This window comes from Malania oleifera, chromosome 11 (genome assembly GCF_029873635.1).
Source record: "Malania oleifera isolate guangnan ecotype guangnan chromosome 11, ASM2987363v1, whole genome shotgun sequence".
In the NCBI taxonomy this organism is placed as follows: Eukaryota; Viridiplantae; Streptophyta; class Magnoliopsida; order Santalales; family Ximeniaceae; genus Malania; species Malania oleifera.
In genome coordinates this window covers 35,638,376-35,659,960 of record NC_080427.1, presented here as the reverse complement: position 1 = coordinate 35,659,960, position 21,585 = coordinate 35,638,376, and the positions used below count along the sequence as shown (strand labels likewise).

At 33.9% G+C, this 21,585-nt stretch overlaps 1 protein-coding gene across 1 annotated transcript; it reads left to right on the top strand.

Annotated features, from left to right (window-relative positions):
- The first annotated feature begins 129 nt into the window (after positions 1 to 129).
- LOC131167318 (transcription initiation factor IIB-2) lies at positions 130 to 20,391 on the top strand. Its single transcript, XM_058126082.1, has 7 exons — positions 130 to 631; positions 3,292 to 3,316; positions 7,195 to 7,324; positions 7,416 to 7,546; positions 7,665 to 7,753; positions 19,675 to 19,751; positions 20,082 to 20,391. Exons 1-7 carry the CDS (start codon positions 279 to 281, stop codon positions 20,213 to 20,215), a joined length of 939 nt encoding a protein of 312 aa, XP_057982065.1. The 5' UTR covers positions 130 to 278; the 3' UTR covers positions 20,216 to 20,391.
- The last annotated feature ends 1,194 nt before the right edge of the window (positions 20,392 to 21,585 follow it).

Below are 21,585 nucleotides of genomic sequence, written 5' to 3'. Positions count from 1 at the left end.
TCAGCTCAGCCCAGCCCACCCAACACGAAAACCGCATGATCGGCCGACTCCCAACAAAACAACGACGAAAAGTCCATTTTGCCCCCTGCTCAAATAAAAAATGAAAAAATAAAATAAAATGCTCTTGCGATAAATATCCTCATCCCCATTTTCCATCACGTTCTTCTCCATCTGGTGGCGACAGGGAGAGAAGAATCAGGGGAATTCATACTTCGTTTCTCTCAGACTACGATAGCCGTACCGGAACCCTAATCACATCCAATCTACATCCAATTTCAATGTCGGACGCATACTGTTCCGATTGTAAGCGGAGCACTGAGGTAGTATTCGATCACTCGGCCGGCGACACCGTCTGCTCCGAGTGCGGTCTCGTCCTCGAGTCGCACTCCATCGACGAGACCTCCGAGTGGCGAACCTTCGCCAACGAGTCAGGCGACAACGACCCCGTCCGTGTCGGCGGCCCTACCAATCCTCTTCTCACCGACGGCGGCCTCTCCACCGTTATTTCCAAGCCTAACGGTGTAACCGGCGACTTCTTGTCGTCGTCGCTGGGGCGGTGGCAGAATCGGGGTTCGAATCCAGATCGGTCGCTAATTCTTGCGTTCAAGACCATAGCTACCATGTCTGACAGGTAGATTGGAAGATTTCCTGTTAATTCTTTGGTTAGGGATCTGTTTGGTTGCTGAGAAAATGCGGGAAAGTGAAAAAAAAAAAGCCTCGAATTTTATTTTACCTCGTTTGGCATGTATAAGAACTCGGAAACATATTAGTTAACAGAGCGTGATGCAACAAGTTTTGTTCCGTGAGTAAGCGACAACTCTTACAATAAACAGAAGGAAGAAATAAATAACCAGGAGCTTTTTTTCTTAGGAACTGCGCTTGGCTACCGGAGCTGAATTTTGGGTCTTAAGAGTTTTGGTCGCTTTGCTACGTTCCTTGTCATGAGTTGGGATTATTACGGTGGTTTTTTAATGCAATAAACGCATCGCCGTTGATGTGAATTTAAATTTGAATATTTGTCTGTTTAATTCTTGCATTTTGGAATTAAAAATGTCCAGATGGGGTGTAGCTTGGGAAGCCAGAGATTAGTTTGAGTTTAGCTATCTAAACATGCAGTCAGATTCTGTTGCTGTGGAGTTCGTTTATGATATGCCAACGTTTTTTTATTTTTTTTTCTTTGACGGTGATATGCTTAGAGTTTCTAGATGTGAACAGCGAGCGTGTTTAATGCAAGCTTCACACCCTTCTGTTTTCCCCCTGTAGATCCCAAATTAAAAACATACCCCATGTATGGGAGCCCAGATTTGGGACATTGTATTTGGATTTGCATGAAGTATTTTGATATAATGTTTGCATATGAAGTGCTAGCATGGTTTAAATTGTTCTTAGTTGCTGTACTAGTTGGGAATCTTTCTTAGTAAATGATTGCCTAGTAGCTTGGAATGTCTTCCTTATGAATGTGATCAAACCGAAGAAAAGGACAAGCTTGGTTTGGAATTTTAAAAATGGTAGTGGGCTTGGTTTAATGCTATATAGAATTGATTGAACCTGGGTGCAATTAAATGCATATTTAAACAATTATTTACTTAAATCCATTGTTTTTACAATCATCCGATTTGATTCAATTCCTTAGCCTATTGTTATGAATCCGAGAATTGACCATGAATCTTACTCTAGGTTTACTGCTTCTCATTTTATCAACAATCAAATCTGAACCAGATCCAACAAATACAGTTTGCCCCTGCAAAACACAACTATTTAAAAAATCTAAAAAGTTCACCATTTTTAATACAAATGACTTCATACTTTTTTGGAAGGCATCTAGAATCAAAATAAACAAAATCCTTCTACTTTTATTTCTCATTTGAATTGTTTTAAAATCTTTTAGGTTCCCTGAACTTCTTTTAAAGAGTTCTACAGTCCCGTAAAATCTCCATTTGTCTGCTGAAGAATAATTTAATGGAAACTAGAAATGTTTAGACATGGAGACTTTTTAACCTTCTGAAATTTCAAGGCTGAGGTACTTTTCCTTTTTCAACTTCCTACCAAATAGCATACATTTATTCATGCATTGATGTGTATAAATGCCTATTATGGCATATGATCATTCACTTTTCATCAATATATTTTGCTATTAGCTCCCCCCTTTTCTTTAAATTTTTGGATATATGCGTAAATCATAGAACAATTTTTTAGAATTTGTGCTGACTATTATTCAATTCTCAATTCATAATTGTTAAAAAAAAAATAAAGATATGAATTCAAAATTCAAGTCCAATTTTGTAACTATGCTTATATTGCTTGTAGGTTTATGACTGAGGAGTTATTTTCTATATTGTTTAGGCTTCTTGATGATTTTAACAAGAAATGTGCAAAGGAAGTTAATTATTAATTAATTATTTTTGCATTGCTCAACTTGCTTTTATTCCAAGTATCATTTTCCCTTGTAATTTCAAAGTGGGTAAACTTCCAGCCAATGATAACTTATTTTTTAACTAGTACCTTGTTATCTAGTGAAGTGTTGATATTAAAACCTTTTAATTGATTAAACAGAAATGTGCAAAGGAATTTAATTATCCATCCATCAACTTCTTTTGAAACCCTCAAGCATTGTGGCTGGATCTCTTGGCTTGGACTGGGGAATTTCTTCAAGTTTTAGTTTGTACTTGTTTGGTCTTCAACCCAAGCCAATGTACATGAGTTGCATCTGGCCCTGCCTAGGTTCATAGTGCTTGTGACAATCACATGCATAGAATGAGATGTATTTTATAATTTATCAGTTTAAAAAATAAAAAAAATTAAAAAAAAAACTTATATTTTGAGTGGTCATGATGTCTATAATCTTTTGAAGTGTTCCAAGTTTGTTGATGTTGTGATTCTGTTTGTCAGTGCTGCTGGGTTCATAATTTAAATTAGTCTAAAATGCTAGATTTTTTCACTTCTTTTTCATTCATGAAGTAAATAATGATTGAGATTTTTAATCTGACTTATTATCAGTTCTCTTTGGGTTATCCAAAATGTGAACTTGCGTTGTAATTTAGAATCCATGATCAAGGTAGGCACTAAGTATGGCTCTTAAATGTTTGTCAAATATTTCAATGATATCTCTTATTTCAGTGGATGATTAAAATTGTCATTTTTTCTTTATAAAATTCATAGATGTGTAGATTTCGTATATTTTTATTATAGTAAATGTTATCTTGGTGTATTGCACATTTCCTTGGTGTGGAACAAGTGAAGCTGATGCATTTTTGTTTGTTTGTTTGTTTGCCTTTTTTCCCCAAATCTCAGGTTGGGCCTTGTAGCTACCATAAAGGTATGCAGTTTACTTGCCATGATTCTGTTTGGTTATGTGATAATTGATGCCTAATATATTTGCACTTGTCTAAATAATAGAGGGTTGTTTGGCTTGGATTAGTCTAAATGCTCTAAATGCCCTCCTAGAATGACCTTTCTAGGTATCTTCTGCTTGGCAATAGGATTATTATCTCATGTAAATAGTTTCGTTTGGTTCACGTAGGATTCTTAAGAACAATATTTTAAAAGGCGGAGGCATAAAGCGAGACGTTCTAACCCTTAAGAGATGAGGCGTAAGCCTTGAGGCGTTGAGACATAAACCTTTTGAGAATTTTTTTTTTGATAAAAATATGAAAAAGAAAAAATTACTTACATTTAAAATGCAAAGAAAAAAAATTAAGAAGATCATAAGTAAAAAGGTACAAAAAAAAAAAGCTAATATAATTTGTAAATTAGTTTTTGTCCATTCAAAAACTGCTAACTTGAATTCATTATGTGTATCATAACAAGAGATATCTATAACATGATGTGTTCAAATTATTTTTGAGATCTAAAATACGACTCTCAATTATTTTTGGAAAGGTTGAGGTTCAAGAGTTTTAGAAATGAACTATTACGATATTATTAGTTTTATACAAGCGTGTAGTTAGAATTTAAAAACCAAATCTAACTTGAGAATTTTACACCCAAAATTTGTTAGCATCATTAGCATCAACTTAAAAAGGCGCAAATAGCGTGCTTTTGCACACATGTGTAAGCCTTAACTTGTAATGCGTTAGCCTTTTGGAATTTGGTATTTAGATTGAGCCTCTAGGCATTTAAGATATGCTTTGCCTTGCCATGAGAGGAGCCTTGATTAACATTGCTAAGGAATAAAAGATTATAGTGTTTGGCATAACATAGATATTCTAATATTATTTCTATAAGATTGCCTGATTATCGTTAAAATTGTAATGATACTAATAATATTGCATAAAATTATATCTAAAATTTATTTTTAATATTAATATTAATATTAGGACATATGTCATGGGAATTCAAGATCAACTAAGGGGGAGAGGTGGGTTTTGAATACATATGTTTTGGGGGCATCTTGCATTTTTAGGGAATGATGCCTGCCACAGGGGATCCCATGATTCCCAAACTTGGTTTCCAACATTCTATTGGCCACATCCCCAAATACTCCCAAATAGTTACAATGAATATATGTATACATATATGTATGTGTATTTATGTGTGTGTGTGTGTGTGTACGTATGTATATTATTCTAATAGTTTTTGGTCATTCTCTCATTATTAAGATATCCTGTATGCCTTGAAGCAAAGAGTGGGCATCAATAGCTTCAGCTTTCAGGGCGTGTAATCTTGTGAAATACAGAGTCCTTTTCTAAATGCTGCTATAACACTATCATATATTGCGACCATATATTTTATGAACTTGTGAATCAATCTTGTTCTTGGTTAAAAAATTGAGATTAGCAACAGATGAGTTTTGGTGCAGCTCGGTCTCCAGCTTTGGTTGTGTGGTGGTAGGGGCATGTTTGAGTTGAGTTGAATCCATGGGATTCTCAAACTTGACTTGACTTGGCTTGGAAATATGAAGCTCAAATTTGATGGATCTTGTAGCTAATTTAGTTCAAGGCTTCGAGCTCAACTTCATTGTGGGTTCTTGCCCCTCTAATTGGTTCAATTAAGATGGATCTGGATATAAAATAATATTAAATATATGTACAAAATTATACAATATATAATATTATAATTTTATATATTCATAAGTTAAACATATGATATATCACATATATAATATAAAAATACTAAAAATATCGAAAGCTCAATTAAGGTTAGGCTTGAGAGCAGTACTGTGGAACTTAATCTCAACTTGCCATTAGTAGCTTGAACTTGAATAAAGGTAAGCATAGTTTACAGTGAGTCAAACTTGAGTATTTTATAACTTGGATGGACAAACTAAAGTCGCGCATGTTTCCGCTTAATAGTGCCTTTTAACAATTCATATTTAGCAGGCCTTTCAAGAATGTTCTTAGTTATAAGTAGGACTTTGCCAAGCTTATGAATTGGCCTCAGTGTGGATTTGATTGATGTACTGGGATTCCTGCAAGTTTGTTTGCACATGAGCATCTCATGACCTGAATAATCAAATTTTATTTTGTGCGTTTGTACTCCTCTTCCTCGTCTTCATCCTCCGTTCTCGACATTAATTTCCTTTTTATCTTCTTTGATTGGTAACCTGGTGCTCTCTTAGGCAACCCTAATTGTTTATGACCTTAACTGTTTTCCATTTTTATCATATTTTCTTGGGTGGTTCTTCAGCATGAACTATCCTACAATACTTCAATTTAGATTCTGCTTATTATCGGGGGTGATTAGAGGTTTTTTTGTCATTATGTAGAACTGCTATGACAGAACTGCTATGACAAAATTCTATAATGTCTGTAATTTTTAATAGTTATGGCAAACTCAATCTTGTTTTTTCACCTTACCAGGAAGAGATTATTGAAAGAAATTTAAAATGAAGAAATGTGCAAAAAAATTAGTGCAGCAAGTGATATGATTAGCTAAAGACTAAAGAATGATGGCAAGAAATATTCAATTTCCTCAGCACTATTCATTTGTGTGAACTATATGTTATGGTGGTGTACTGCTGAGTTATTCCCTTGGTTTGATCAATCTTGCGATCCCCGTTATATTTTCTTGGGCGGATATAGAGAAAGGGAAGGAGAATGCCAAGAGAATTGTTGATCTTGAGCATTATCTTCCTTTCCAAAGGGTCTGTGAAGCCTTCTGAAACTGAGGGGGACTGAAATTAAAAAAAAAAAGTCAGAGAGAATGTGAGGTGGTGTGGGAAATGATGACAATCTTTAACCAGACCTATAATCTCACATAGCACATGCATAAACAAAATTTGGATTAATTAATGCTTGTTATTTTTAGGACATTTTTTAAAAAAAAAACTGCAAAAGAATTTTGAATAAAAAAAAAAAAATGGGGACAGCTGCCAAGGCTTAAATTCCCACTAGGTGGGGTTGGCACTCAGCTATAGAACCTATTTCCGCCAATCTGCACAATCTTGGGCAATATCTTCTGACAAATGGAGGGTGTTAAATCCTTACCATTTCATTAAAAGTTATTACAGGTCTATCCCGCCCCTCCTACTACCACCACTAATATGAACTTCGCTTGCCTCTCCTCACATGCATTATTTGGCCTACATTGTAGGTTCCCAATCCATCTCAGCAGCCCCTCCCTTATCTTCTACACTTGCTATGCCCAACTAACCATGAATGTGTTGATTCATTAATATCTTATAGAGTTATACCACTCATCCACCTTAGGATTCTCTTATACCTTAGGATTCTCTTACTTTTGTACATGTTTCTTAGTAGCCCGACATTCTGATCCATATAATATGGCCGGTCTTATAGCTGTCCTATAGAACTGTCTTTTTAATTTTATGGGCATGTTACGGTCACACAACATGCCCAAAGCATGAATAATTGAAAACAATAAATCTTAAAATATTTCTTAGATTAGTAAAGGCCTTAAAAGTATATAGCAGCTATTGCACTGTTCTTTATCCATGTAATGATATCATGCTATTCTTTATCTGTTTATGAGTGAAATTTGCTCCATTCTCTACGTCCACTGCTTCTGATTTATTAGGGCCTAAACCATTACGAGTAATCTCATTTTCAAAACTAAAAATGCCCTCAGACATTAATGTGATCTTTTTGGGATTCCTCAATATTTTTCTCAGAATGCTTTTTCGAGTATTTTGGTTCATTTTTCCCTTTGTTTTTTTTCTTCATGTGGTATTATTTAAAGTTGTACAGTTTGTTACTTGTGTATATTTTGATGGTGCTTTTGTCATTGACTTGGAAGGATCGGGCTAATGAGATATATAAGAAGGTGGAAGATCAAAAATCTAGTCGAGGAAGAAATCAGGATGCATTATTGGCTGCGTGCCTGTACATTGCTTGTCGAATGGAAGACAAGCCACGCACTGTAAAGGGTACAGCCTAAGAATCTTTTAACATCTGGATGCTTCCTGATTTATCTTTCTCATGTGTATGAGCTTCCCTGAACATGTGGATTTCAACTAGAAATTTGCTCTGTTGCCAATGGAGCCACAAAGAAGGAAATTGGCCGAGCAAAAGAATACATAGTGAAACAACTGGGGCTCGAGGCAGGTCAGTCAGTGGAGATGGGAGCTATACATGCTGGTGACTTCATGGTGAGTTTTTATGAGTCACTTGCGGATTTTAAAAAAATAAATAATATATGGCTTTTATAAATTATCACTGAAAACTATAATTTTACCACTTAACATTAGTTCCATTTTCATCCTTTAGAGGCGCTTTTGTTCAAACCTAGGCATGTCTAATCAAGCCGTTAAAGCTGCTCAAGAAGCTGTCCAGAAGTCTGAAGAGTTTGATATAAGGTAGTTTTGTTTGTACTCTTGTATCATTATGCCTGAGGCAGAAACTGAATGTGCTTTTGTTGACTGTGCTTTGCTTATTTGAGCATATGTATCACTAACACCAAACCCATTTTAGTACCACTTATCACCTGGTCACTAGGTTATATTTCTCATCACTTACTGCTAGTAATCCTTGTCTTAAATACATAATGTTTGGTTACTTAAAGGAAATGCACACAGAATTTTAAGCACTTAACAAAAAACCTTTAAGTGGTTGAAATCCTCAAAATTTGAGATGGTTCAAAAATTCTAGTCCGTCCCCCTTTCAAGGAGATTGCATGATTTGGAGACCTTGGTGTAATGATGCTTCAGTGGGAGGATGTCAAAGAACTAGAAAGTTAACAGTGATGTAAGAACAATTGAATGTAGATAAATGATTCTGATAGGTTGCGGTCCTTTTCACGTGCTATGCGGGTAACCACTTTTTAACAAGAATTTGATCTTTCATAAAAAAAAATTGCAATTGAAGTCCTTAAATTGATATAAAATAGCTTTTAATAAAAATTTAATTTTTTTTGATAAACAAAGAATTTTAATAGAAAAAGAGGAGTACAAAATAGAAGAGAAAGAAGACATGGAGGATAAAATATTCTCCTAAAATATAAGAAAAATATAAAACAAAAAACCCCAAAAAACAATCATTGTGGAACAGCTCCGCCGATGCAAAGCAATTCAATCTTGTTGTAAATCTGCCAAAGGTAGATGCTGAATGAAAAGTATTCGCTGTAACCTTCAATGCTAGAAACCAACTCTCTTCCAAACAAAGTTAGGAGAAGAAGCCAAACTCTTAAAAATTCCAGCTTTTCTCTCCAAAATTCACCAAAAGATAGCCGTCATTGAGCACTACCACAAAGCCTTTTATCTCCTTTCCTTTCCCAAACACCCTAAAACCCAAAGCACAAAACTCTGAAGTGTTATTAATTGGGAGAATACATATTTTATCATTAGGAAAGTTATGAGAAGTTATTTTTGAATAAATTAAATTACTAATATGACTCATGTTGATTGTTATTTGATAATAATGGAGGACATTTTGGTATTCACTCGAGTATCCATCCATAAGGATGTTTCCTTAATTAAGTAGTATGGATTTATAATGGTGGCCAAAGACATAGAAAACACACTGGGGCAGTTTGTGTAGATGTGTTTGTTGGAAAAGTGATGGCTCTTTGACACTCTTAAGATAGAATGCAGCAGTCTTTCAATGTGTTTACAAGTTTTAAATATATTTTCAGTTTAAGACACTAGAGGTGTTCAAAGTTGGTTTGTGTCTCCGAGTAGCAACTAAGTTGGTTTGCTACATCACTCTGAACCGCCACCAAACCATTAAAGCATAGATATAAACCCAGACCTTGCTTCTAGATCCATTTTCTTTTGATTAGTTTGTTCAATTTGGGTTTTATTTAGTTGGGCCAAAATTAGTGATTGAATTCAATTCTACTTCCTTTATTGCACCTGATTTTTTTGTAGTGGATGTCACTCAATTTTTGTTTGTTAAATTGAGTAAATATTCAAGACAAGCAGCTGTCATATTCTGTTTTGTTTAAAATATGGTAACTAACTTGTATGACAATTTGATAATGAAATTAGGAATAACTTCCCAAGCGCGCGCGCGCGCGGGGGGGGGGGTGTGAATTGGACTTTAAAAAAATTTTTTTTAATTCATTTTTAGAATTCTTAAACTTATTTTATTTCTTTTAACCAATTTGTGACTTGTTTTTTTAATTTGTTAAGCACTCAAGAATTTAGTTTCTTTATTTAATCCTTAACCATACAAACATCCAATCATTCAACCAAACCAATCAACTATAATTAGAAAGCAAACAACCAAGCCAATACACAACACTTATGTAATATAAAAACTTAAGATGGTTGTTTGTTTATATTAGCTAAATTTGAACCAAGCCTTGTATAAATGAATTTGCTTATTCAATATGATATGTAATATAAAATCCAATCACTCTTTCCAAATATTTAGTATTCAGATAAACTCTTAGTTAATTTCTCTTTGGGATGTTTAACCAAGTAACGTACTCCTGTGGTTTCCATGAGATATGGTTTAACCAGCGTACTCCCTTTTGGTTTCCGCAACCCAAATCAAAATTAAATTTTAAGTTTACTTGATTCCCAAATATACGTAGTATATATAATTTTCAATTTAAACCATCAACACAATTTAAATATGTACTGAAAATAAAGAGTAGAGAAAGAGAGAGTGAGATGGAGATTTTTATGAGGTTCGGCTTATACCCAGCCTACGTCCTCGCCTTTGGTAAACCACCAAAGGATTCATTAAACATGTTCCTTTAACGGGCGGGACAAACCTTAACGACACTCATTGGTTAAGGCTAGAGCCCGTCTTCCCCAAACGATATCCCCTCGTCCGGTCACTTCTTAACTAGGTTAGAGCCCGCCTCTCTAAGCAATATCCCCTTGCTTAGCTAATGATCCAAACAACTCTTGGAATTGTCAATCTACAAGATAAAGATCAAATAGATGCGTACAAAGAACTTGCTCCTCAAAGAGCTAGTTAGTACAACAATTACAGCACAACTAATATACTTTAAAGTAAATCACAATATGGAATATAGCTTGAGGCTCAAGGAAGTATGTCACCGATTAATTCTTTCAATGATTGAAAGATTTAGAATTTGTAGCACAATTTCGGTGGAAGAAGATCAGCTAAAACTCAGTTGAATTCGTGCACAATATGTGAGCTTGAGAGCAAGAGAGAGTCTTGAGAATTTGAGAGCAATTTGAGAGAGACTTAGAGTTTTTTCAGAATTTGAATTCTTGGTTGTGTTGATTCAATGATCTTTGAGGCTTATTTATAGACTTTAAAAAGTGTATAACTTGATCCTCAAGTGTTTTGAAGTATCCCCCAAGTTTCCATAAATTTTGAGCCCTAAACAAACCCATTTAAAAATTTGATCGTTATGAGAAAATTCAAAACAGCCGCGTGGCCGATGATTGTCCATTTTGGGCAGTAGTCTGTCCAGTTAAAACAAAGGGGCAGAAAGGTGGCAGTCGTCTGTCCAAACCCACACAGATGCCTCAAAGTGCACTGGCAGTCGACTGTCCAGTTCTTGACAGTCGTCTGTCAAGCTGTCAGTTTCGAGTACCCTTCAGTATTTTGGTCATAACTTTTTCTGTATGACTCCAAATTTGATGATCTTGGTGTCAAATGAAACCTAAGAGAAAATCCTACAACTTTCATGTTGAACACATTTTAAAATAAAGACTTTTTGATGGAGAAAAATGCACATCAATGCAGATGTAGAAAAATTAACAGCATTTGAGAAATCCTCTTTTTGGTGCTTTTCATTTTAAAACTAATTCTAACCTTTTTAAAATAATTTTTGACCTTATAAAAATACTTTCCAAGTATGTTCAAAGGTATCTAGGTCCAAGACATTAACCTAAGAGTTTCATGCATCCATATTGAAATTCTTTGAAGTACTTACATGAAATTTCCTAGACTCTTTCAAATTTTCAATCATTGAATTCCTTGAGGGCTTTATGCTTGCTTCATCTTTCTTTGAGCTTTCCATGTTGATCACTTTGGCTTTCATTTTTTGAAACTTTTTCTTTAATATCAATGCTCTCATGATCTTCAAGTTTTAATCTTTAAATCCATACTTCAAGCTTGATATAATCATCCTTATCTGAGGTACAAGCTCTCATGAACTCTTTAACCTTGCATTCTTCATTTAGTTCTGAAAATACATCACTTAATATAACATGTTAAGATCCACTTGTTTGTTAGCATCGAAATAGGATATTAAGCCTTGTAAGATCAACAATCTCCCCATTTTTTATGATGACAAACAAGAAGCAAAAATTGGAGTGAGCCTTAAAATGACTTCCCCTTTCAATAAGCATCATCTTAACAATATTTGTAAGATCAATATCAATTTTAAAAACTCTTTTATAATCATGCTCATCACTTCATTTTACAATCATGCTCATCACTTTATTCAAGTTCAAGTTTATCAATCAACATCAAATACTTCTCCTCCTTTTGATATATTATGTTCATGCTCAATTTTTGCAATCTCATGCTCAATTTTTGCTTAAAACTTCTCTCCCTTTTGACATCGATCAAAAAGAGAAAAAAAAATAATTAAGTTCAAGTAAAATCACATGTTGAGCATATCATCAAACATGCGTATCAAACATATGAACATACTCAATTTATAGTTTTTTAATATAACATGTATAGTGTGTTTTAACAATCTTATCTTTACTAACAGTTTTTTCCTTCTTTGACATTACTCAAGATTTCAATTGTTGATATTATGATACCGATTTAAAATTGAATTCATGATATTTATTTAAAATTCATTATACCAATTGAGAATTGATACCAATTGAAAATTCTCTGAATTGATTAATAGGGAAACCATCATAATATGAGCAATATGACATAACTCTTCCCCTGAATTCAACACATTTAGTTTTTTTTTTTTATCAATTTTGCTTTCATCATCTTATATTTCAAAACATTGATTCACATCATGTATCAAATATCAATATCATGCTAATATCATCAATGTCATACTATGCTCATATATATAATCATACTTGTCATGCTTAAAAGACAAATTTAACTTTTAGATTGTGATACCAAGTGAGCTTTGTAAAATTGTGATACCAATTAAAATTTTTAAAATGTGATACCAAAAATATTTGTGGATACCAAAAACTTTATAGATACCAAAGTCATTATCATATTATTCACAACTCATGGATGCTAATATAACCATTATATCTCTCATAGCTCATGGATATCAAAATAATCATTATATCTCTCATATCTCATGGATATCAATGCAAAGAGCAGTAAGTTTATCCGTGTGATTCATCAGTGGCATGCATGGTCAAGAATTAATCAGAATTCATATCAAAATTCATGCTTATACTCAATAATCTCATGCTCAGATTTTCAACATAGTGAGCCATAAATTTTCAATATAAGTCAAGCATATCATGTAGCATAGGCATGTAAGCATGTAGCATATAGCATTTCATTCTCAAATATCTTTAAAAAATTTATACAGTCGCTTGTCAACAGGGGGCAGTCGTCTGTCACTAAACAATCAGGTTTTTAAAAATGAACAGAAGGGTGACAGTTGTTTGTCCATATGATGATAGTCGTCTGTCCATGAACAAATCAGTTTTTCAATATACACAGAAGGTGGACAGTCGTCTGGCAGAACACTCACAGACGGCTCACTTGGCACTGGCAGTCGTCTGTCCATTTCTTGATAGTCGTCTGTCAGTCTTCTGACTTGTGTTAAAACACTTCAAAACATGCTAGTTGTCTGTCAGCAGATTTTCCTCATTTCAACATATTTTTGAGTTCTCTTTTCTTTGCTCAATTAATCTTGGAATATGAACTTGTTTAACTTTGAAAAACTTGTTCCAAATTTTATACTAAGGTCTCTAAGTCTCTTTGCCCAATGAGCTTCAAAATGAAAAATCATACTTGAATCAACTTGAAGTACTTATGTAATAAGCTCAATTTGATGTTTTCTTAATATTTTCTTAAGTTAAGCTTTGTAAAAAAAATCCTATGATTTTGCCAACAATGCCATTTTTGAATAAGCTCTTAAACTCATTTGTTGATCATGAATTAAGTTACGTTCTCAATTTTTAAAGTGGAATGACTTAATCCATGAATTTTTTCATTTATGAACTAGTTTTTCATTTTGGTACCCATACTTTCTGGGTTCAGTTGGTTTGATAAATGACGTTTCTTTAACTCACCATATTTGTTTAGTTTTCACACATTTCCTCTTAAATGGACATTCAAACTTTATATGCCGATTTTTCTTACATTGATAGCATATGGTGTTAGTCTAAGCATTAAAGGATGTGCTTGCATTTTCTTTGGAGGCTTTTGAGAAATAACCCATGTAAAGATTCTTTTTTTATTTTTTTATTTTCAATTCCAGTAAATCCAATGTCTTTTTTGTTTAGAGACATTCTTTGTAAGCTTACCATTTTGTCAAAGTTTGTTTTTCCTTTTGTAAAGTTATAGATGATCTTTTCTTTATCTTCAATTTTACTTTTGAGATCATTTATCTCTGTCTTTCTTGCCATCAACTTTCTTTAGTGATTTCTCTAATTCTAGAGATAATTTTCTTACTTTATCCTCTAATTCAGAAATATATATATATCTTTTTTATATTCTATAGAGGATAGGGATTAAAGGTCTTCTATCATTTTTTCATTCTTGCTTTCTAGTTCTTTAATTTTTAAATCTTTTTCATTTTCAGCAAGATTTTTAGATTCTAGCTCCTTTCATTGCAGCATCATACTTATTTTCAATTTTCTTGATCCTTGAATCCTTTTCCCTTTCAACATTCTTAAAGGATTCTAATTCTTTCATTATACATTCATTCTTATTCTTCAATAAAGCATTTTGTTTATTTACTTTGATCAGCATCTTATGTACTTTGAATAGATCATTTTGTAGTTTTTCATAAGATGACATACCCTCATCATTGGATTCATTTGAAGAATTACTACAAGAATTATCTAAGGATTTTGCTGAAGAGCTTTCCTCATCGTCCTAAGCCATAAAACACGTATAAGCAACCTCTTGGTCACTTGATTTAATTTCAGAACTATTTGTACTCATCATGTCCCAAGTAGTGACTTTCATGACCTTTTTCTTTTTCTTCTTAGACTCTTTCTTTAGTAGTGGACATTCCGGTTTTAAATGTCTAGCTTTGTTGCAATTATAGCATGTAGGAGTTTTACTTTTAGATTTCTTTTTGCTGATTTCTTCTCCTTCTTTATTTGATTCGGAGTCTTGGTTTCTTTTAAATTTGTTTCTCCTTCTTAGTATCCTTGCTAGCTTTTTAGATATGAAGGCTTCTTCATCTTCATTCATTTCACTACTTAAGTTTTCTTTTAAGGCTTTAAAGGCTATTGATTCTTGGGCTTTGGTTTTTCCATTATTTTTATTCATTGCCATTTCATATGTAAGGAGAGAACCTATAAATTTATCTAAGGAAGTGTTTTTCAAATTTCTTCCTTCGGTTATAGCAGTGACTTTTGGTTCCCTCTAAGAATTTTTCTTATCATTTCATAAGTAGTGTAGGTTTTTCCTAGTGCATTTAGGAAATTTATTATGTGAATGAACCTACTAAACATATTAGTTATGGATTCATCCGGGTTTATCTTAAAAGCTTCATATTCACTTGTAAGCATATCGATCTTATTATCCCTAACATCTATGGTGCCTTCGTAAGTGACTTCAAGCTTGTCCCATATTTCCTTAGTTGATTTACAAACCATTACTCTATTAAATTCATTGGCATCTAAAGTACAATATAGAGCATTCATAGCACTAGAATTTACTTACAACATCTTATAGTCTAAGTCTTTCATATCAATTTTCTCCTTAGGGACTTGTTTTCCATCAACTATCTTAGTGGGAATTTGGTCACCTTCCATGACAACCTCTCAAGCTTTCCAATTCATGGTTTGAAGATATATTTGCATTCTCTTTTTCCAGAAGGTATAGTTCAAACCACAAAAGATTGGTGGCCTAGTTGAAGATTGTCTCTCTCCAAAGGGAGCTATGCCTAAGTTAGCCATTTAGATCTTTTTATAGCTTTTAGTTAAGAGTTGCTATAATCCCTCTCTGATACCAATTGAAATTAGGAATAGCTTCCCAAGAGAGGGGGTGAATTGGACTTTTTAAAAAATTTCTTTTAATTCCTATTTAGAATTCTTAAACTTATTTTATTTCTTTTAACTAATTTGTGACTTGTTTGTTTAGTTTGTTAAGCTCTCAAGAACTTAGTTTCTTTATTTAATCCTTAACCATACAAACATCCAATCATTCAACCAAACCAATCAACTATAATTAGAAAGCAAACAACCAAGCCAATACACAGCACTTATGTAATATAAAAACTCAAGATGGTTGTTTGTTTATATTAGACAAATTTGAACCAAGCCTTGTATAAATGAATTTGCTTATTCAATATGATGTGCAATATAAAATTCAATCACTCTTTTCGAATATTTAGAATTCAGATAAACTCTTAGTTAATTTCTCTTTGGGATGTTTAACCAAGTAACGTACTCCCATATGGTTTCTGCAAGATATGGTTTAACCAACGTACTTTCTTTCGGTTTCCGCAACCCAAATCAAAATTAAACTTTAAGTTTACTTAATTCTCAAATATACGTAGTATATATAATTTTCAATTTAAACCATCCACGCAATTTATGTACTGAAAATAAAAAGTAGAGAAAGAGAGAGTGAGACAGAAATTTTTACGAGGTTCGGCTTATACCCAGCCTACGTCATCGCCTTTGGTAAACCACCAAAGGATTTACTAAACATTTTCCTTTAACGGGTGGAACAAACCTTTACAACACTCCTTGGTTAAGGTTAGAGCCCGTCTTCTCCAAACGATATCCCCTCGTTCGGTCACTCCTTAACTAGGCTAGAGCCCGTCTCTCTAAGCAATATCCCCTTGCTTAGCCAACAATCTAAACAACCCTTGGAATCGTCAATCTACAAGATAAAGATCAAATAGATGCGTACAAAGAACTTGCTCCTCAAAGAGCTGGTTAATACAACAATTACAGCACAACTAATATACTTCAAAGTAAATCACAATATGGAATATAGCTTGAAGCTCAAGGAAGTATATCACCGATTAATTCTTTCAATGATTGAAAGATTTAGAATTTGTAGCACAATTCCGGTGGAAGAAGATCAGCTAAAACTTAGTTGAATTCGTGCACAATATGTGAGCTTGAGAGCAAGAGAGAGCCTTGAGAATTTGAGAGCAATTTGAGAGAGACTTAGAATTTTTTCAGAATTTGAATTCTTGGTTGTGTTGATTCAATGATCTTTGAGGCTTATTTATAGACTTTAAAAAGTGTATAACTTGATCCTCAAGTGTGTTGAAGTATCTCCCAAGTTTCCATAAATTTTGAGCCCCCAACAATCCCATTTAAAAATTTGACCGTTATGAGAAAATTCAAAACAGCCGCGTGGCAGATGACTGTCCATTTTGGGCAGTCGTCTGTCCAGTTAAAACCAAGGGGCAGAAAGGTGGCAGTCGTCTGTCCAAACCTAGACAGATGCCTCAAAGTGCACTGGCAGTCGACTGTCCAGTTCTTGATAGTCGTCTGTCAAGCTATCAGCTTCAAGTATCTTTCAGTCTTTTGGTCATAACTTTTTCTGTATAACTCCAAATTTGATGATCTTGGTGTCAAATGAAAGCTAAGAGAAAATCCTACAACTTTCATGTTGAATACATTTTAAAATAAAGACTTTTTGATGAAGAAAAATGCACATCAATGCAGATGTAGAAAAATTAACAGCATTTGAGAAATCCTCTTTTTGGTGCTTTTCACTCGAGAACTGATTCTAACATTTTTAAAACAATTTTTGACCTTATAAAAATATTTTCCAAGTATGTTTAAAGGTATCTAGGTCCAAGACATTAACCTAAGAGTTTCATGCATCCATATTAAAATTCTTTGAAATACTTACATGAAATTTCCTAGACTCTTTCAAATTTTCAATCATTGAATTCCTTGAGGTCTTTATGCTTGCTTCATCTTTCTTTGAGCTTTCCGTGTTGATCAATTTGGCTTTCATTCTTGAAGCTTTTTCTTTAATATCAATGCTCTCATGATCTTCAAGTTTTAATCTTTAAATCCATGCTTCAAGTTTGATATTATTATCCTTATCTGAGATACAAGCTCTCATGAACTCTTTAACCTTGCATTCTTCATTTAGTCTTGAAAATACATCACTTAACATAGCATGTTAAGATCCACTTGTTTGTTAGCATCAAAATAGGATATTAAGCCTTGTAAGGCCAGCAGATAACATTCTTGTGTATCAACCTCCTCTTACTCACTCCTCCTGCTTGAAGGAAAAAATAATTTTTATATATCTTGATATGATACTTCAGTTCTGCACCAGAATAATATGCAACTGAAAACCGTGAAAAAAATAGAACCGTTGTTTGGACTTTTTAAAGTAAAAATCACCCTAGCAGCTCGGAGAAACCTACCAGTGCTTACAAATCTGTCAAATCAGTTCACTATTCCAGATTTAATTTTAAAAAGAAAGAATAATTAGTGCATATAAATCCAGATTATTTCTGTAAATTTAACCAAACAGGGCCTACATTTTTTCTAAAGGGTTTGACAATCCCCATAATCTTCGTTTATCTGATTCTTGAGAATAGTTTATTTGGAAGCTAGAAGCCTAGAAGTTTAGAGTTGGAGACATCTAAAATTTTTTCATTTCAAAGATGATCCATTTTTACTTTTTCAGCTGTTTAATAAATTGAATACTTCCCATTCATGTATAGACGTGTATGTATGTATTCAATTTTCATGAGTATATATCATTTTTAATGCACTTACTTTGTCTTAGATATATGCTTGTGTGCGTGACAATTTTTTAGAATTTATGCCAAATTTTACAATTCAATTCTCAGTTCATAAAATTAAGGGCCTGTTTTTAGTTAGCTTTTGAGCAGTTCTCTGTTTTCAAAAACAAGGATACAAGAACCCAAAAAAAAACACTTTTGATTTGTCATCTTTTTACAGATCTGTTTTAGTCCTCTATGTTAAAAAACACCCTCCAGTACCCACTTTTTAGGATTCTATAAAATGATGTTTTCTGTGAATTCAAATGCAATCCAATACTTTCAACCCTTTATTCCATCATTAAGGTGTTTCCCTACATAGTGATGTCAGCCACTGCAACAACATTACTGTTGATCGCTGGCTGCCACTGCTGCCAACTGCCATCTTCCACGATCCCACTACCAACCTCCGCCAGTTGACACCACCATTGCTTACTGCCACTCCCCCTCCCCCCTGCTGCTCGCTGCCAGTCCCCGCCACCTCTGCTCAATGTCACCAATCACCACCCTACAGCCAGTCACTGCTATTGCTGTCAGCCACAACTACTCGCTGGTGCTGACCACCACCATCTGCAATTAACTGCCACCATTCACCACCATCAAATGTTGAACATTAATCACCCAAAATGCTAAAGAAGAAAGTTATGAACAAATTATCCAAGCGCATTATTTATTTATTTATTTTTTTTGAAAGTTGAATTAAATTATCCAAAATGCACTTTTGAATACAAAATATGCACAACACAATTTACTGTTCTTATTTTTTGAAAGTAAATTCAAAAGAGAGAGCAAATTAAAGGATGCTCTTTATTTTGATTCTAGAGGGCCCTTGAAAAGGTCTTTTAAGTCTTGTTTACATTAAAACAACATTGGAACCTATTGGGTCTATTGAATTTTGGCTGGTTGTGAATTCTTATTGAATCGCGAATTATAGATTTGAATAGTGAATCTTATTATTATGGTAGTTCTTGCTTATTTTGGTTTGCCTAGCAGATTGAACTCTGTAGGTTTGCGAGTTGAATCAATTTGTGTGATTCAAGTTGAGAAAATCTTACTTGTTTTGATGACTATGGGTAGTGTAAAGCCTATTTCATTGCTAGCATAGAAATGGTTTATCTTCATGTGGCACCAGACATCGTGCATAGTTGGCTCTTTGCAAATGTGAGAAAATATGAGGTTTGGCAGAGAAAGGAGGAAAAGATCACCCTTATGGGGGTGGGGTTGAAGGGGGAAGGGGGAAGAAGCTTCACTATAAATTTGATAGTAATGAACATCTAGTTTGTTGTTTTATCTCAAATAAGGTGTTTGCAAATATGCTTTCCCCTGGTCTTATTCTAGTTTTTATCTTGTATCCGTTTTGCAAATATGATAGTCACTGTACATCACAAAGGCTTGACTGGTCATTATTTGTATGCTATCTCCACCGGCTTATATTTCTGATACCTCAATTGGTTGCAGGAGGAGCCCTATATCAATTGCAGCAGCAGTTATTTACATTATAACTCAGCTTTCAGACGAGAAGAAGCCACTCCGAGGTTTGAACTTTGTCTGTCAACTTAGAATAGCTATGTGCACACAAGGAAATAGTTGTTGCATTTTAATTTTAATTTTTTTAATTTTTCCCACCATGAGAATGTCCAATACCTATATGACATTTCTTCCCAATGCGGATGAAGTAACGGTGACTTCTGCATGAAAGATTTCTCTTTAAGTTAGTGCATTCATATACACTTTTTCTGTTTTTTAAAAAATGTGTTGTCGTTTTTTTCCGAAACCAAATGAAATCTGAAATATTAAAATGGCAAGTAGCACAACGTAGCATGCGTTTGCATGGCAGTTGATTAATGAGAGTGGTGTGCGTGCAGATATATCACTGGCCACAGGAGTGGCAGAGGGCACAATCAGGAACTCGTACAAGGATCTGTACCCTCATGTTTCTAAAATTATACCCAACTGGTATGCCAAGGAGGAGGACCTCAAGAACCTGTGCAGCCCATAAAATCGATGGGGGGCAAACAGTTAACGGGGAGTAAAATCCAAGATGCCTTTGGATCACATTTTCTTCTCTCTTCTTTTTTCACTTCTGGTTTTTGTATTGTTTAGGCCATCGTTTGCCCACTTCTCTTTTATAAAATTGCTCGTGCTCTAGCAATAATTTATGCCACTGTTATAACACACACTCTCTCTCTCGGTTTTTTTTTTTTTTGGTGGGGGGGGGGGGGGGGGAGGGTTTAGAAAATTGATTTTCAATGTTACTTTTGTAGTTTTTTTTTTTTAAAAAAAAATCAACGAAAAATTCTTTTTATGCAGATTTCATAATGTATTGATTTATTTTAAAATGAAAAATTATGCCTTCTATTTTAATTTTGAATTTAAAAAATCAGTCGACATCTCTACCGTTTCTTCTTTTACAAGATATTTTACCTATTATTGTTTTGATCCTAGTTTCATGATTTGTAATTTGGGGGAAAAAAAATTGAGGATATGGTTAATGTGAGGAGATGAAACTATTGCTGACAAGATCTGTAGACATTCTCAGCTGCAATTGAAAAAAAAAAAAAAAAACAAAAAGATCAGAAAATGCTACTTGAGGACGAAGAAAGTAAAACAGAGGGAAAACTCGTGGTTACAAAGAAAGTTAAGCACTGGAATTTGCTCCCTCGATGATACTTCAAACTCAAAAAGTATAAATCAAATTAAAACAAAAACTAAAAGCTCTTACTGTTTAAACAGTCATAATTAACCCACTTCTCGATCAACACCCTAAGTCGTGATGTCAATTATATATTTAAATAATTAAATTGAAACTAACTTTTTAAATTATAAATTTGGCAAAAGCGCGTTTTATACTTTTATATGTCAAATAAAACATGTAATAAAAACTTGATGGTACTTAGTGAAATAAAATATAAGTGAGCTCAATGTGTTATTTTTTAAAAAGCAGCACAAAAAAAAACGAAAACAAAGCTTATCCCTCAATCAGTGAGAGCCGCGCGATTCCCTGCAAAAACTGCGGTGCTCACTGCTCAGAGAAAATAATGTCTCAGCAAAAGGACAAAAACATGCACCAGAAGGATTAGGTTTTGCTCTTTCCTTGCACTAACGCCTTCAAAGTATATATTAATGGTTGTGAACTCTTCTTGTAAAGCCTTAGGTTAGGCTGGTAATTGATGGCATGATCTTGAAGCATTTTGTCGAAGTTCTTGGGTGAGCTCATGCCCAAGAAATTGCTCGCCCAAGAAATTGTGAACAGCATAAGCATAAGGGCTAGCTCAGTCAGATCTAACTATCCTTAAGGTATGAAATGCCATTCATTCTTTGAATCCTACTCTTGGTGTTGTTTCCTTTAGGTTTGGTTTGAATGGTCAT

Coding starts and splice junctions, on each gene's coding strand:
- LOC131167318 (XM_058126082.1), top strand. CDS start 279: ATGTCGGACGCATACTGTTCCGATTGTAAGCGGAGCACTGAGGTAGTA. Junction 7,754..19,674: donor TCTGAAGAGTTTGATATAAG/GTAGTTTTGTTT, acceptor AATTGGTTGCAG/GAGGAGCCCTATATCAATTG. Junction 19,752..20,081: donor CGAGAAGAAGCCACTCCGAG/GTTTGAACTTTG, acceptor GTGTGCGTGCAG/ATATATCACTGGCCACAGGA.